Source organism: Melanotaenia boesemani, chromosome 1 (assembly GCF_017639745.1).
Source record: "Melanotaenia boesemani isolate fMelBoe1 chromosome 1, fMelBoe1.pri, whole genome shotgun sequence".
Taxonomy (NCBI): Eukaryota; Metazoa; Chordata; class Actinopteri; order Atheriniformes; family Melanotaeniidae; genus Melanotaenia; species Melanotaenia boesemani.
The window spans coordinates 9,790,035-9,806,091 of record NC_055682.1 but is presented as its reverse complement, the minus strand read 5'-3'; the positions used below and the strand labels follow the sequence as shown (position 1 = coordinate 9,806,091).

Genomic DNA, 16,057 nt, shown 5'->3' with positions numbered 1-16,057 from the left:
CTTTTTGAAGTGAGTACAAATGTGGACATTTTCTTGTCACTGCAACTACAGTCCCCATAGTTTCACTGCAGAGATGGAGCCATTACTGGGTAGAACAGAGCTGGGAAGAAAGAAAGAAAGAAAGAAAGAAAGAAAGAAAGAAAGAAAGGAAGAAAGAAAGAAAGAAAGAAAGAAAGAAAGAAAGAAAGAAAGAAAGAAAGAAAGAAATTCATTTATCTGCAAGGGTTTTTTTTTCTAAAATTGATATTTAATATTTGTCCCAAATATCTCTTTATCTAAACAAGAATTCATCAACCAAATATTTGCAATTTACTTTGATGAAAAGAAAAGCAGCAGATCAATTTTGCCAATAATACTTCTGCTGACTGACCAACTCATTAATCATGGCTGTAAAAAGCAAAAAAAAAAAAAAAAAAATGCTAGTATGCTAATGTCATACTTCCAGAAAAGCATACACAAAGAGAACGCCATCCATCCATCCATCCATCCATCCATCCATCCATCCATTTTGGATTCCGCTTATTCTGTTTCAGGGTCGCAGGGAAGCTGGAGCATATCCCAGCAATTAGCAGAGGAGAGGCAGGGCACAGCCCGGACAGGTCACCAGTCCATCGCAGGACCAACATAGCGACACAAACCACTCATGCTCACACTCTCTCTCAGGGAGAATTTAGAGTGACCAATTAACCTAAGATGCATGTCTTGGAACTGTGGGAACTGCAAACTCCACTCCGAAAGGTCAAACCCCTCCCCTTCAGAGGCTCGACCCAACAAACTTCTTGCTTGTTGAGCGGTGCTAACCACCACCGCCACAGAGAGAACACATGCTATGTATATCTACATTATGTATACCAGGGTAACAGATGTATCAACTTGTGTAGTGCCCAATTATTAGCATTATGTAGGTAGTGTAATTATATTTAGATATAAGAACAAATTTAGGCATAAGGGTATGTTTCTGGGAGTATCACAGGGATCTAGCAAACAAAATGACCTTCAGAGTAGAAAATATCACTTGAACTCAGCAAAGACATTTATCGATCAACCATAGGAAACACTCCATATGTTTAGGTTAGCCTAAGGGAAGTTTAGCCTCAGAAGAGGTGTCAGAGAAGAACTCAGAAATGTCTTTGTTTGTTAACATAAGTCCATTGGTTTGAATGCTCAGTGGGATTCTCAGAGTTGACCATAGACCTCACAGATACAGATCTGTTTAAGATGTCCCTTTTTGTAATAAATCATCATTTTTTATTACACATCAAGCTGGCGTCTGGAGCTCTGTTTACCTCTCAACTATTTTTCCACATCACCTGCTTTTGCTTATCAATCATCTGTATTAATAAAACTGTGACAAATGATTGTCACAAAAAAAAAAAAAAAAAAAAAAAAAAAAACTAAAAAAACAACTAAAAACTTACATTTGTAAGCACAGATATTCTTGTTCAATAATGTTTGAATTGTAAATATTTATAATTATATTTAAATGACTTGTTTTTCTATTCTATTCTATTCTATTCTATTCTATTCTCTTCTAATCAGGCACACCAGTAAAATTTTTATCTTTAACAAAATAAAATATGTACAAAGTTGGTCTAAAAACAGAATTTATCAACTTGTTGCGCATCTTGAATTAAACTTACAATTTATGAACCTGGTGAGGAGACTTTGAGCAAAAGTGGCTTATGAGATTTCTGATGAGGGAGTTGACCACAACTTTAGTCAGTAGATGAGGCTCATGAATATGAACCCTCAGGTCACATAGGCCATTACACTTTAATTACTCCAAAGGCTCACCTTTTCCATCTGGCACTCTTTAACTCCGCCGCCCTCTCGTCTCATTACTTCGCCGTTCATGGGTGATTTACTGGCTGTGACAATTCTCTGAACTTTAGAAATATCCTATAAAGAAAAGAGACATTTTCAATTTAGGAATTAAAATTAAAGGTTTGAGTTTCTTGAAAAGAAAAGCTAATAACTAAGCAGTACTTCCCATTTAAATTTAATTTAAAATGATTTCATTTGATTATAACAAACACATTGTGGCAGAGTGGCTGTTTCATATTGGGAAGTGCCAGAAGCAGGTTAGAATAAGGACTGCTGTATCTGTGTGTCCTTGCTGCAGTAAACACAGAATACAGCTGAGACTTGAGGTTTAGGAGATTGAGTTTCCAGTAACAAAGGTTAACAGGTTACATGATAGAAAAGAAGCTGAGCATCAAACTGTCATTGCAGTGCATAGAAATGGGGCATTATCCCCACACCCCTAAATAGAATTTTATAACTTTTATAACTTTTTATAACTTTTCCCAGTTTAGTGAGTGCAGGATGACCTGAAGAAGCAGTCAGTTAGAAGCCAAAAGGTAAACATCAAGGAAAGAAGAGCTTAAGTAAAGGGAGAAAGAAGAAAATGATTATAATAAAAAATAAAAGAAACGGACATGAACATCAAGAATGACAATACAGGACAGAATTTAATTTCTTTATTTAACCCTGGATAAACTGATGTCTGCATTTGATGGATGTTGAGGTTTTCTGTAATAACTTCAGCTTCTAAGCCTCCAACCATACGCCTGCCTCTTCCACTGTTTAGTGGGTAATATTAGAATTCTTAAATTTCTTTTCTTATACCTTACATGTTACTTGTGTCTAAGTAAACCTTTTGTATAATATGCCCTGTTACCCAGTAAAAAAGCTATAAGCATCTGGGTTCCGTTATATTTAGTTCATGGTTGGATTTGAATTTTACATGAACAAAAGTCCATCCATCCATCCATCCATCCATCCATCCAATCTAACACTTTTTGATACATCAGTCAGGGAACTGACAGAGATGATGCCGACCATTCTATCTTCATATCCAGATGGTATGAAGATCATTGTCCGCACGGGGTCTTTTGATATTCTGAGGAGGAAAATTGGCTCTGAGATCCTGAAGAAAGGCTTTTCTCTGCTGTTGGAGAGACTGTGCCAGTTTGGAGCACACCATGTTCATATTTCAGGACCCATTCCTACAGCGGGTAAAGGAATTGAACTTTTCAGTAGACTTCTTGGCCTGAACACATGGTTATCAAACGCACGTATCACCCATGGGATAAAGTTCATTGATAACGTCAATATCTTTTGGAACTGTAAGGAGCGATTCAGACCTGATGGTGTGCATCCAAATCTAACTGGATGCAGATTACTTGGTGCACACTTGCGTCATGCTGTTGGGACGGCAAGCCCAAACATGAGTGTAAAGATAAGAGCAAAGGACACAGCAGAGAGGCGATCATCTCCCAGCTCTCCCTCCTCACCAGACCCTCTTCTCCACATCACCCTAGGTCTTCAAAGGATGTCTCTATCCCGGTCTGAACCCCAGTGACCACCATCTACCAAAAAATACAGGGCTTCCCCTCCTCCCCCTCCTCATCCTCCTCTTAGATCATCTGTCCTGGCAGAGCAGGGCACGGGGGTATGTGCAGGAGGTTCCCAGAGCAGCAGCAGAATTTACAACAAAGATAACATGCCATGATGCGTTCAGGGTCCTTGCTGTAGTTTTGCTACTACTGACAGCTGTTCTGAGATCAAGTCTGGACCCAGTAGGATTCCAGTGTTAGTTAGTAAAATAAGGAATCGAACACGGTCAGTTTGTGGGGTGAATCGATCTAATCTGTTAACTGTACCTTGTATAACTCAGAATACAACAGAGACCAGTGTAAACTTCATAAAGCTAGCTGTACTTAATGTTAGATCTCTGTCCAACGAGTTAGTGTTAGTTAATGACTTCATCATTTCTCACAGTTTAGATTTCTTTTTCTAACAGAAACATGGTTAACAGAAGACACAAGTGCTGCAGTTCTTAATGAAACAGCACCCTCTCATTTTAGTTTTATGAATAAATGTCGAATCGGGAGGAAAGAGGGAGGAGAAGCTGCCTTATTTAAAGATTCATTCCAGTGCTGATTTTACTTAATAATATCAATAATATCTTAGTTTGATTTTAAGGGGCATTCCTAAAATCCTATTTCTAATCATCTACAGAAGTCCAGGACACTGTGTAAATTTTATTAGTGAATTTTCTGAATTATTGTCGGTTATCTCTACTGATTTTAACCATTTCATCATAACTGGGGATTTTAACATTCACATAGATAACAAGACGGATGGTAATGTCAAGGAATTTTCTTCCATATTGGACATGTTTGGTTTTTAGCAACATGTAAACATACGAGGTCACATTCTGGACCTGGTTATTTCAAAGGGTGTTGATATTTCTTCTGTTGCAGTCACTGACTTGGCCTTGTCTGACCATTTTTGTATTTTGTTTGATTTACTGATCACTCAGAATGTCCAACCAACCTGCTCCTCAGTTAGGAAGAGGTACATAAATGAAAGAACAAGTGCTAAGTTTGTGGAGGCCATAGCTATGTTACCAACAACCAGTGCAGAGTCAGTTGATGGACTCCTGGATCATTTCAATCTGAAAGTCTTGAATGTAATGGATGTTGTTGCACCAATAAGAATTAAGAGCACTTTGAGCAAACAGAAAAAACCCTACAAGAAACAGTTTGGCATTTGAAATCAACAACATGCACTCTGGACATGATACAATCCGACTTTTTAAAAACAGTTTTTACCTCAATAGAAAGTGATCTCCTACTTAAAGTTAACAGCTCAGTGGCATCAGGCATTTTTCCCAAGTCACTAAAGATAGCTGCTATTAAGCCACTCCTAAAGAAAATGACTCTAGACGCCTCTATAATGAACAAATATAGGCCTGTCTCTAACCTCTCTTTTATTTCCAAGAATATTGAGAAAGTTGTATTTCACCAGCTTAATGACTTTTTAAATGAAAGTGGAAATCTTGATAAATTTCAGTCCGGCTCCCGACCTCATCACAGCACTGAAACAGCTCTGGTCAAAGTGTTAAATGACATAAGGTTGAATACTGATTCTGGTCAAGTATCAGTCCTGGTTCTGTTGGATCTCAGTGCTGCATTTGACACTGTAGATCACAGAATCCTGTTGCACAGGCTGGAAAACTGGGTTGGACTTTCTGGAGCGGTCCTTAACTGATTCAGGTCCTATTTAGAAAGCCGGAGTTATTTTGTTACGATCGGCAGCTATGAATCTGAGCGAGTGGCCATGACTTGTGGAGTCCCCCAGGGGTCAGTCCTTAGACCTCTTCTGTTCAACTTGTATATGCTCCCTTTGGGTCAAATATTACAGAACTATAGCATTTATTATCAAAGTTATGCAGATGATACACAACTTTATGTATTTCTGTCATCAGATGACTGCAGCTCAATAGACTTATTGTGTCAGTGTCTGGAGCAAATAAACACCTGGATGAGGGATAATTTTCAACAATTAAATGAAGACAAAACTGAGATTATTCTGTTTGGTAGCAAAGAGAAGAGGGTCAGCATTGGCAAACACCTGGAGACTCGGGCTCTTAAAATCACTGACCAAGTTCTTAACCTTGGAGTGTTGATAGACTCAGACCTGACTTTCAGCCGCCACATCAAAGCTGTTACTAAGACGGCTTATTACCAGCTCAGAAACATCAACAGAATTAAAAGTTTAGTCTCCCAGAAAAAAACCAAGAGAAACTCATCCATGCATTCATCTCCAGTAGGCTGGATTACTGTAATGGTCTTTTAATAGGACTTCCTAAAAAGAGCATTAAACATCTGCAGCTCATTCAAAACGCTGCTGCTAGAGTTTTAACCAGGACTAAGAGATCTGAACACATCACACCAGTTTTGAAATCTTTACACTGGCTTCCAGTCAGTCACAGAATAGATTTTAAAACCCTTCTGATTGTTTACAAATCCCAGAATGGTTTAGGCCATGAATACATCTGTGATATGTTCAGAGAATATAAACCTAGCAGAGCTCTTGGATCCAAAGACTCTGGTCAACTAGTCCAGACCAGAGTCCAGACTAAACATGGAGAAGCAGCATTTAGCTGTTATGCTGCAAACAAGTGGAACAAACTGCCAGTGGAGATTAAACTTTCACCAAATGTAGACATTTTTAAATCCAGGTTAAAAACATTTCTTTTTTCATGCGCCTATGCATGAAATCTGCATGTAAACCTTTTTTAACTTATCTTGCTTTTAATCATTTTAATGTAATTTATTATTTTATTGTGATTATGTGTTGATGCCTTTTACTATTTCTAAATATCTGTAATGCCTTTGTTTTATGTAAAGCACTTTGAATTGTCCTGTACATGAAATGTGCTATACAAATAAACTGCCTTGCCTTGCTTAATAACCAGATTGATAGCTTTAGCCTAGACTTCCCCATCAACAGGGATGCAATGCTGCCGTGCTATACTTTGTTGGTGTTGTGCAGAAACCTTTTATTTCTATATTTCGACTTTGTTCATGAATTGATGTCCTACTTCATCATACAAGCAAATAGCAGATCAATAAGTTCAACATATAGCAACACATTGTGAGCTAGTTGTTTGGTGATTTTCATCAATAATTTCTAAATAAAAATGAATGGTTTTAGACTTTGAAGGTTTCCCAACCAACAGCAAATACTTTCTGATCTACTTAGGGCTATGCATTGCACAGATAAAGTCTTAACTGTGGAATCAATTACTCCTAAAAACCAAAGAGCAACAACATTCTTACTTTGGTAACTGTGGCTTTATTTCTGAGAATTTTCTGAAGTGCAATACTACACCCTAAACATGCACATGCCCAAAATATGAGTAATTGATGAGGAGGAACACATGCTCAGCTTGACCTGGTCTGCCAGTAAAATTATTATGGATTATAGTTAAAATATGTCGATGTATCGTTTTGTTGCTTCTGACCACCAAACCCCTTCGTCCACACTGCTGCCATGATTCATCTATGAATGAATAAACTGCTTGTCTGTGTGCACTGCACATCAGGTGGTAGGTGTGGCCAAGGTGCAGCAGCGTTGCTGACTGACAGATTGTGCTCACAATACGCAGAAATGTCGTGCATTTTTAATGTCGGACAATCAGCCCTTGAACATTTTTGTCTCGTCTCGTCAATGAAATCTCACAGACGTCTCGTCATGTTTTCATCATCAGAGACCCATTTTTAGCTCGTCACTGTCTCCTTATCGTCATGAAAAAAAGGTTTGTCAACTAAATAAATTCATCATCGCTGACCAAAACAACACTGGTCCAACTATATCTAGCCGGATCTGCTCAACGTCGCACACCAGCTCAGGCTTCTTCCCCGCCAGAGCGGTGATGTTCCACGTCCCTAGAGCTAGCTTCTGCAGCCGAGGATCAGACCACCAGGGTCCCCGCCTTCGGCCACCACCCAGCTCACACTGCACCCAATCCCTACGGCCCCTCCTGCAGGTGGTGAGCCCACAGGAAGGGGGCCCATGTCACCCTTTCAAGGTGAACCCGATTGGGCATTAGCCCGTGAGGCCCTATCACCAAGCGCTCGCCTCTGTGCTCCACCTCCCTGAGCCGCCACCTTACTGCAGTGGAGGAGTTTGCGTGTCCTGACAAACTAAGAGCTATGTTGTCGGGGGCTTTATTCCCCTGGTAGGGTCATTTATGGCAAACAGGTCTGAAGGGGAGGGACCAGACAAAGTGCAGCTCAATAGAACTAAAGTTTAATTAAACTATTTTCTGCCAACTAACTAAGGTTCCATATGTTGGACCTTCCAGAACTAGATTCATTTGGTGTCTGTGAAAATAAGCAAAGATCATCATTGAATGAGTGAGTGTAATTGTTAAAGTTGTGTGAGGAATTTAATTCTTTTAAAACAAAAAAGCTACACTATAACATTGAGGAAAGTGACCCACAGCAAAGACTGCAAAAGCTGAAATAGTGGGAGAAAAACAAAAGGTTTTCCCTCGAGGCGCTACAGCAATCTATTTCCTTACCAGCAGAAATGTTGGTTTATTATTGGTGCAAGAAATTCTAGGTCAGAAAATAAATAAAATCTTGAATGAATTCTGACATGACATGACAAGTCACTTTTATCCCATCCCATAAAAAACATTGTTCAACTGCCAACGAATAACTGCCTGGGTGAACTGGTCCCAACTAAAAAACCAACTAAAAAAAAAAAACAAAAGAAAAAAGATATATATATATATATATACACCTAAAATGTTTCTTTTGTAAAAAATGAATCTATGTAAATGTGTAATTAATCATGAAGATCAAATTTTATACCATTTCTAAACTATATTTTGAACACACACATAATGTAATTTATGGTTGTCTAAAAGATGTACATAACTAGTCTGCAGGGTGTATATTACAATACAGGACATGCAGTGTCCAGTAAGATAAATAATCAATTTATTATTTTATCATGCCTGGTGATTGTTTTAAAGTTTTTCAAGGTGAAGGTTTATCTCTACATACTTCTCAAACGCTAAAGAGCCACTATATAAATGCAGCCCATTTAACATTGGGTAGTCCTGATTGGGGACTAAATAAGAGAGCCTATTAGTTGCTGAACAAAGTGTGATCTTTCAGACTATTACACTCCTTGCTACTGAGTGATACTTACTCCTCAACCATGCCTAGGGAGCCAAAAAAGGTCCTAAATTCCCTCCATTTGTACACAGTCTGAATATATATTGATTAAAGATGGTTCTTTTCCAGCGTATGATCAAACCAGTTTCACAAACACTTCATCCAAATCAGATCCCCATTCTTCAAAATAAGACAGATGTGCTCGCAGAGCAGCTGTCATAATGACTGTAATTTTGACCCAGAGATATATAATTTTATTTCATTACTGAACTAAACCAATATTTTTTGCAGAATTTCTGATGGGTTCACAAACTTTGGTACTGTTTTGGGGTTATTTTCTGTTCAGCATTAGCAGATTTAAAATGCCAATGGACAGTCTTTGCCTACAGGCCCTCTGGCAGTTTTTTCAATAAGTCCTCTCCTAACTGTGTATGGTACAGAATATTTCTTATTCGGCTACTACCCTCACCTTGAGCCTTTTAGACATGCTAGCAGCTCAAGTCCCCCCACCCAGTAATGTTCTAAGTTAAAAAAAAAACAATTAACAGTTTAACAGCTTATGTGACTGCGATGGCAGGCGATTCAGACTTTTTAAAATCTTATTTCCTATGCAAAATATCTTGACTTTCACTGAGAATAAATACTGGAGGACATTCAATTTAAACTGTTTTTGTGTCAGATATTTTTATTTTATATTCTTTTATTTATTAATTTTTTTATTGTTATTATTTGTCTGTTTTATACATCGTGGTATAAACCAATGATAAAAAGACTAGAGCACTAATAAAGCAGGCATTTCTTTTAAAGTATGTTTCTGTCTGCTTCATGCAGTTTTCTGCACAAGGGTACAGTTAAACTGGATCAGAAGTGGTTTCTTGAGAGCATAAAATAAGATAGCAGCAAGATGAACATAGTCAGCCCTAACCTGTCACTGTCAAACCACATTCCTTCTGTGTCAGCTGAGGCAAACATCCTTCTACGCTGATTCAGTGGAATTGGCTTTACTTGAAGAAGTGACCCCCTTTTAGCCATTTCATGCATAATTTCCAAACTTTTGACAGGATCTGTCAAAATCAGTCACATTTTCTATAATGCAGTGGAAGAAGGGAGGCAATCTACCCTGAGATTCTCCAGTGAAAACATATAGTTTATACCAAGAACATTTATCATTCAGGAGTTTTTAAGGTTGTAGTTCACTAATAAATGAATAAATAATGGGAATATATCATTCATAAGATTGCGCCTTTTTACGTCCAAAACCATTCATTTCACCTTAAACAGATGGTTCATGCAAGTTTAAAAACTGTCAAAAGGATATTTCTTTGTCTTTCTTTTTTCTGAGTAGGCTGGGTAAAGTACTTATGATCAGTCGGTGTCTTACCTGTGGTTGACTTATGAAATGGGACAAGCTCCCCTTGTGTGCAGTCATTGCTGGCCAATGACACCATGGCCTGCATAAGAGGCATGCGGATGTCATTGTCACTGCTATGCTGAACCCCCCCCTTTGTACACACCCTGTTAAATGGCTTGTGGTGTTGCAGGTATGAGTCTCCAATTTCCTTCAGTTTTTACAGCTGCTTTGACATCATGCTGATTGCGGCTTAACAGCCAGTGGGTCTCCTCCAGTTATCCCTGGTTTGATCCTTTACTTTTGTCATTTATTGAGCATAAAAGCATGATGCTTAGTAGGTCTTTTATATTAGGAACAACTGCAGCCCGCTGGCCCTATGTTTTAAAGCCAGCACTGGTAAATAAGTGCAAGGTTTACTCTCCTGATACGACCTGTGAAGGTGGATCAGTTGCTCTCTGGACTATTTGACATGAGAAGGCAATACTGATGCATAAGGAAAAAAAGACCAACTGTCTTAACCTGATGTTTCTTTCCTCAATTCTTAATTCTCCAAACATCAGCATTTAATGCCAAATCTTAAGTTAATTTCAAGAAAGAATATGCCTTTATGTTTGGTGTTTTTAAATACAAGTCCTTTTTTAGATTCTTATATCTACAACAAGTTTATTTTCCAATGATTTGAAAATTTAAAGACCGCAGAGAAAAGTGAAATGGTAAGTGCAGAGAATCAGGTGGTGAAATGCCTGGGTTGTTCTCCAGCACAGTTTTCATTGGATCTTAGACATCATCTCCCATTACTTTTAAAACTGCACACTTTTCAACCATAACACTTGGCTCTCTTCCCAAGACTGTTAAATATGAAGCAACTTCCACTCCAGTGTTGCTGATCTCTGCATCCTCACAGTAATGAATCTTTTAGCAGTAAAAAAAAAAAATATGCATGTAGAGAGAGAGGAAAAGTGTAATCACTCACTGAGCTTATTGCACATTATCTTACACAAACTCAAAGTACAAGCTTCAAACTCAAACAACTTTCAATCCAAAAACAAAACAGATTGTAGTCTGGATGCTCTCCTTACACTCATATGTGTTTTATCACCCAGCTGGTGGATAAAGACTTTCTCCCATTGGTGGTTGCTGAATTAAACCCTGCTGAGTACAATGTGGTGTGTTTTGAGAATCAGCAATAAAAGTATGTGATTAGCAGAATATTATTAGCATATGAGATTCTCCATACTTTTTTGTTGTGAAGAGAACTGTGATATTTATATCCAGGCCAAACAGTTTTATTAACACCAATAATGGAGAATATTAAGTATTAGAAACTCATATAGAGGATGCAATAATCTGCCAAAGGCTTTCATGCTGTTAATAAGCATAATGACAAAGAGCCAATTTCTTGACATTTGTCCTCTCACCTGTGGGTCATTTGCTATTGTGGGCTGTTTTCTTTTTCTTTCTTTTTTTTTTTACAGCTTAATGTGAAATAAATTTGGCATTGATTAAGTGAGCTCTGACCCACCTCCGCATGCACAGACAAAGTGGGCAGATGGAGCATCGCAGTAACTTTTACTGTGGGGGCTTGCTCTGGTTTATCAGACAGCCTGTCAAAGTAGCAACTGCTTGCAAGTAAAGTGCTGCTATTTGTATGCTAATGAAGTGGAAAGACATAATTTATTAGCATTAAAAAAAAAAAGAATCCTTGAGCTTCCTTTAGTTGTCTTTGCCTTGGAAAGATGCTTATTTTTCTTTATTTGACTTGAGTGCTGAAAGGAAGATGATGGGTTAACATTTACTTGCTTCTGTATAATGGGATAATCATGTTTTGCTGCAACCACCCTATTCTGGTTCGGTGCACCAACCAGAATGTAAATGTGGACATAGAGCATCAATTATAGATAGTTTCATATGATGTCATAGCTGAGGGGACAGTAAAGGCACCCGGTGGGAATGGTGGTATCGGCCTGATAAGAAATAAAGAAAACTAAGATGAAAAAAAAAAATCCTCTAAGTGGCTTGTCAAATCTCAGCACCCACAACAGAGACGCACAGTAAATTGTGACTGCTTTGAGGGGAGAAAAGCCTCTTAAAGTCAGAATTGCTTACCAGGATCATGGCAGATAAGACACGGCTGTGCTGTGGCCAGCTTGATGATTTCAAAGCGAATGCAACGGCTGCTTTTCAGAAATCACAACTAACACAATCTCTGATTGAGGTTGACATGACTGCTTGGTGGAATGCAAAAAAAAGGCCATCAGTGCTATGGAGTACATTCTCCAGACACAAAATTGATGTGTATATTCTGCTTTATTTGTTTTCTTTTGCTTTTTCTCATATTTTTCTTATTTCTGGTCTGTTGAGTCACAAAGACACACAGATTTTTTGTTTGAATCAGTCAGTACTGGTTGTTTTTGATGAGTTGCATGGCTAGAATCTTGACACTTGTTATTGATCCTAACATGTCAAAGTGTTTTCATTAAGAAAACAAAAAGCTTTATCTGTACAGAATGCATAATCCTATTTTAAACGAGTCTTCTTGGCAGCCACCTTGTTTTTTTCTTCTAAAAGGGATTATACCCTAAGCCTTTAGTTGAATCTACTCTGTCCTTGACTTTGAGAGCATCTAAATAAAAAATGGGTCACACTGAGTTAATAGTTTCCATACAGCACAAACATACCAAAATATCTGTAATGCTCTAGACTCTTTATGTTTTATATCAAAAGCTGCATCATTATAAACTACAAAAATCAGCAAATATTTCTTGAATGCTTTCTAATTTATGACTACGATATTAGTCTGAACAATTTCTGGAATCCTGTTTGGCCAACTCTTATATTTGATAGTAATTATTTCCTTGGCTTTTTCTCTCTAGACAGCGATCCAGTCCTATAGGCATCAGATTGACAAATAGCCACTTGAGAAGAGGGTAATAATGCACTAACACTTATGTTCATATCGTAGACTGTGCATCGTGTGTGCTCTGATGTGCACTGAGGTGAATATTTGGCGCTTTGCTATATTTCACAATGTCACCAAGCTGAAAGATTCAGTTTGATAGTATTCCTATACAAAGAGTCAAAGCAAAAAACAGGAATAATCATTATCTTTTCTCAAAAGTTAGAAGGGAATTTTTACTCAACCTTAAGGCATACATGAAATCTATTTTAGCTTTCATTTTAACTTGCAGGGCAAATCTATCTATTTTCTGAAGTCACTGCCATACACTTTGTCAATAATAATAACTTGACATGTGAGTGCTGGAAAATAACATAAAGTAAAAAGGGCAGCTCACTATGTTTTAGGAAAGTACTATCCTGTATAACTCTTTGGATAAACTTAAATGGAAAAGAACCATTATTAATGGCATTAATTGCAGCTTTTACGGCTCTGGCAAGAAGGCCAGTCAGAACGTCGGCTGTGAAAGAGGCTAATTGGTCATGCTTGTGGTAACATAAGAGGGCCATAGGATTACACTATTCATTATGCAAACTACTATGATTCCCACATGGACAAGCAACCATGGAACAAATGATTGCTCTGAGTTTAATTCCATAATTTTTTAACAGCTTATTTGAACTGAAGTTAAGCATGAGTTGGTTGAGTCCTTCTTTCCTCTCTTCTTTCTTTAAATGTATTTCACAGTTTATTCTTGTCGGCAAAGTTGAAGTCGTAGATAGTTGTATCTCACAAGAACACAAAAAGAATAAGCAGAACAAGAACAATTAAAATTGCCCAAGTCAGATAATTGCAAAAGAAACAATCAAATCGTGGACTGGGACAATGCAAAAATCATCGGATCGGAGACAAACCAACACAAAAGACGATAACAGGGATAAGGGAGCATTTATGCTCTCACACAGCTGGGGCTATCTCCTCCAGAGACCACTGATGGGCTCGACCAACCTGTTGAATTTGTAAAGTCCTTCAGGTTGGCCATGCCTATAACAACTGATAAATGACATGTCACAGCTGTCAGGTGATGGTTCTGAGGAAGACTGCAAATGCCAAAAGAAGCATGTCAAGGCAAAAACATTTACTTCCTTAACTTTGTCAGAAAGATGGAACTATGAAAAACAGTTCTTAGTGACAGTTTAGCCCACAAATACGGATACCAATGTTAATATACAAGAACAGTCAAACACCAGCTCCTGGTTGACAGAGCCGTCGTACGGTCCATTTCCTTTTCAAGGTTTTAGACTGTAAAAAGTGTTAGATATATGCCTGCCTTTGAAACGTCTCAGCATATCACATACTGACATCTTACATTCTGTTAGTTCAAGGACAGCGAGACCTCATCAATAGTAGATATGTTATAAACTGTGCAAATCTCTCTGCTTATTCATTAAATGTGAAAAGGTTGAATTTTTATTGCACCTAGGCTGTCTTTTGGAAAAAAATTAATTCAAAATGAAGCATGTGGAATCCTGAAATACCTTGGCATGTGGCTGTTGAAAGGTGACTCTGGAGCTGTTGATGAGCGACGAGTATCTGAACAAGTGGGTGGGGGAGGTAGGAAATCTGTGACTGCTGCTGGGCTGGTTGTGCAGGACAGCTGAGAAGCAGATGTGAACTGTGTCCTTCAGCGCCTTCAGCTGAGACTCCTGTCCCCAAACAAGATTACACACAGACAATTTCTGAATCCTTCCATCTCTCCTTCCATCCACATGAGAAATTTACTTAAGCATTAAAGCCAGGGGAGGCCATGCTTTAAAGTGACTGCAGAACAGCCAGAAGGCATCATTAGGCAAGACATGAAGCGGAAATCACCAGAGCAATAAAAAAAAAGGAAAAAGGCCTGAAAATAATCATTTAATTTTAATCAATAATAACAGGCAGAATTATTGGTGTAATTATTTTACAACAGGCCAAGATGTCAATACTCCTGAAATGAGCATTAGAATTACCTGTTTTACTAATCAGCATTTTTCTCCCCAAGCAGTTTTAACTCATCTAACCTCCTCTAACTGTACGTGAATAGGCACACGCATTAATAACATATTTCACAAATTAATGCTGGTGCATGCTTTTAAAGCACTGAAGCTGAACCCTTTGAAAACACACCCATATTAATGATAAAATTGCAGGGAAAACTGATTTTATTTTCCTGCCACACACAGTATCTTCCATGCTTAAACTCGACTCTCTAAAACAGCAGTTTATGTTGCTACATATATTTTATTCATTCAGGAATTTAGATGTGTTTCTCTTTTTGATGTTTGCCATTACAGAGTTTAAATGGGTCAGAATACAAATGTTCTAACCTGCTGTAGAAATACAGAAATGTTTCAGAGGGAAAATTCTGTTACCTTATCCAATGCTGTCTTCTCCAGTTCTTCCTTGGCTACAGTTAGCTTATGTTCCAAATCCAGCAGCTGCTGGCCCTGCAGAAAGAGTTTTGAGTCAGCCTAGGCCTCATTTGCGCAAACAAAGCATTTCTTCATCCTCTGCTTAGCTCTTTTGTACTTTCAATAACACAAATCTATAGCAACAAGGATTGAGGTTCCTTTGTCCTCATTAAAATCTTCATGATTACATACATATGCAGAGACATGCAGTGATTGGACATTAAAACATGGACCTTAATAACCTTTAACATAAAAACAATTCATTGGGATGTTTAAAATTCAGCCTTCCTAATCAAACCTATGCTTACTCGTCACCTTATTAGGTACACTTTCCTAGTACTGAACTGGACCCTGTTTTGCCTTTAGAACTGGCTTAATTCTTCATAGCATAGAAACAATAGTCGACAATAAAAATAGTCGACAACGAATTTAGCCGTCGACTATTGTCGGCAATAAAAAAGAAAAAAAAGAAAAAACTACGGAGTGCGACATCGTCTTCTAATCCTATCTCTGCTGAGAGTTGCACAATCCACATGCGCAAAGAGAGGGGAAAAAAATACAAAGTGAGACATCGTCTTCATTTTTTTTATCTCTGCTGAGAGTTGCACATGCGCCATAAAGTCCGCCAGGGGAGAAATATGGTGCAGGACCAGGGAGGAAATCTGCGGCGGAGAACGTTAAAAGTCTGGGAAAATAAATTAACTACATGTGATATTTGTAAAGCGGACCTTGTGTACCACGGAAGTACGTCTGCAATGCTCGAACATTTAAAGAGGAGGCACGTCGGACTTACTTAACAACCTCATGCAAGATTTCAAAGCTGAAAGTGAAATAAGATCCATATATAATAATCATGAGATAAATAATCCGATTGGTC

General features: G+C 38.1%; 1 protein-coding gene across 2 annotated transcripts in view; it reads right to left on the bottom strand.

Moving 5' to 3' along the window:
- The window catches only part of luzp2 (leucine zipper protein 2), a 165,132-nt gene that overhangs the window by 9,806 nt on the left and 139,269 nt on the right, over positions 1-16,057 (bottom strand). For both annotated transcript variants that reach the window (XM_041980172.1, XM_041980166.1), the window contains exons 8-10: positions 15,142-15,216; positions 14,269-14,436; positions 1,795-1,899 (exon numbers count right to left, since the gene is read on the bottom strand). In XM_041980172.1, the coding sequence (XP_041836106.1) occupies positions 1,795-1,899; positions 14,269-14,436; positions 15,142-15,216 (348 nt within the window). The remainder of the gene's footprint in view (positions 1-1,794; positions 1,900-14,268; positions 14,437-15,141; positions 15,217-16,057) is intronic.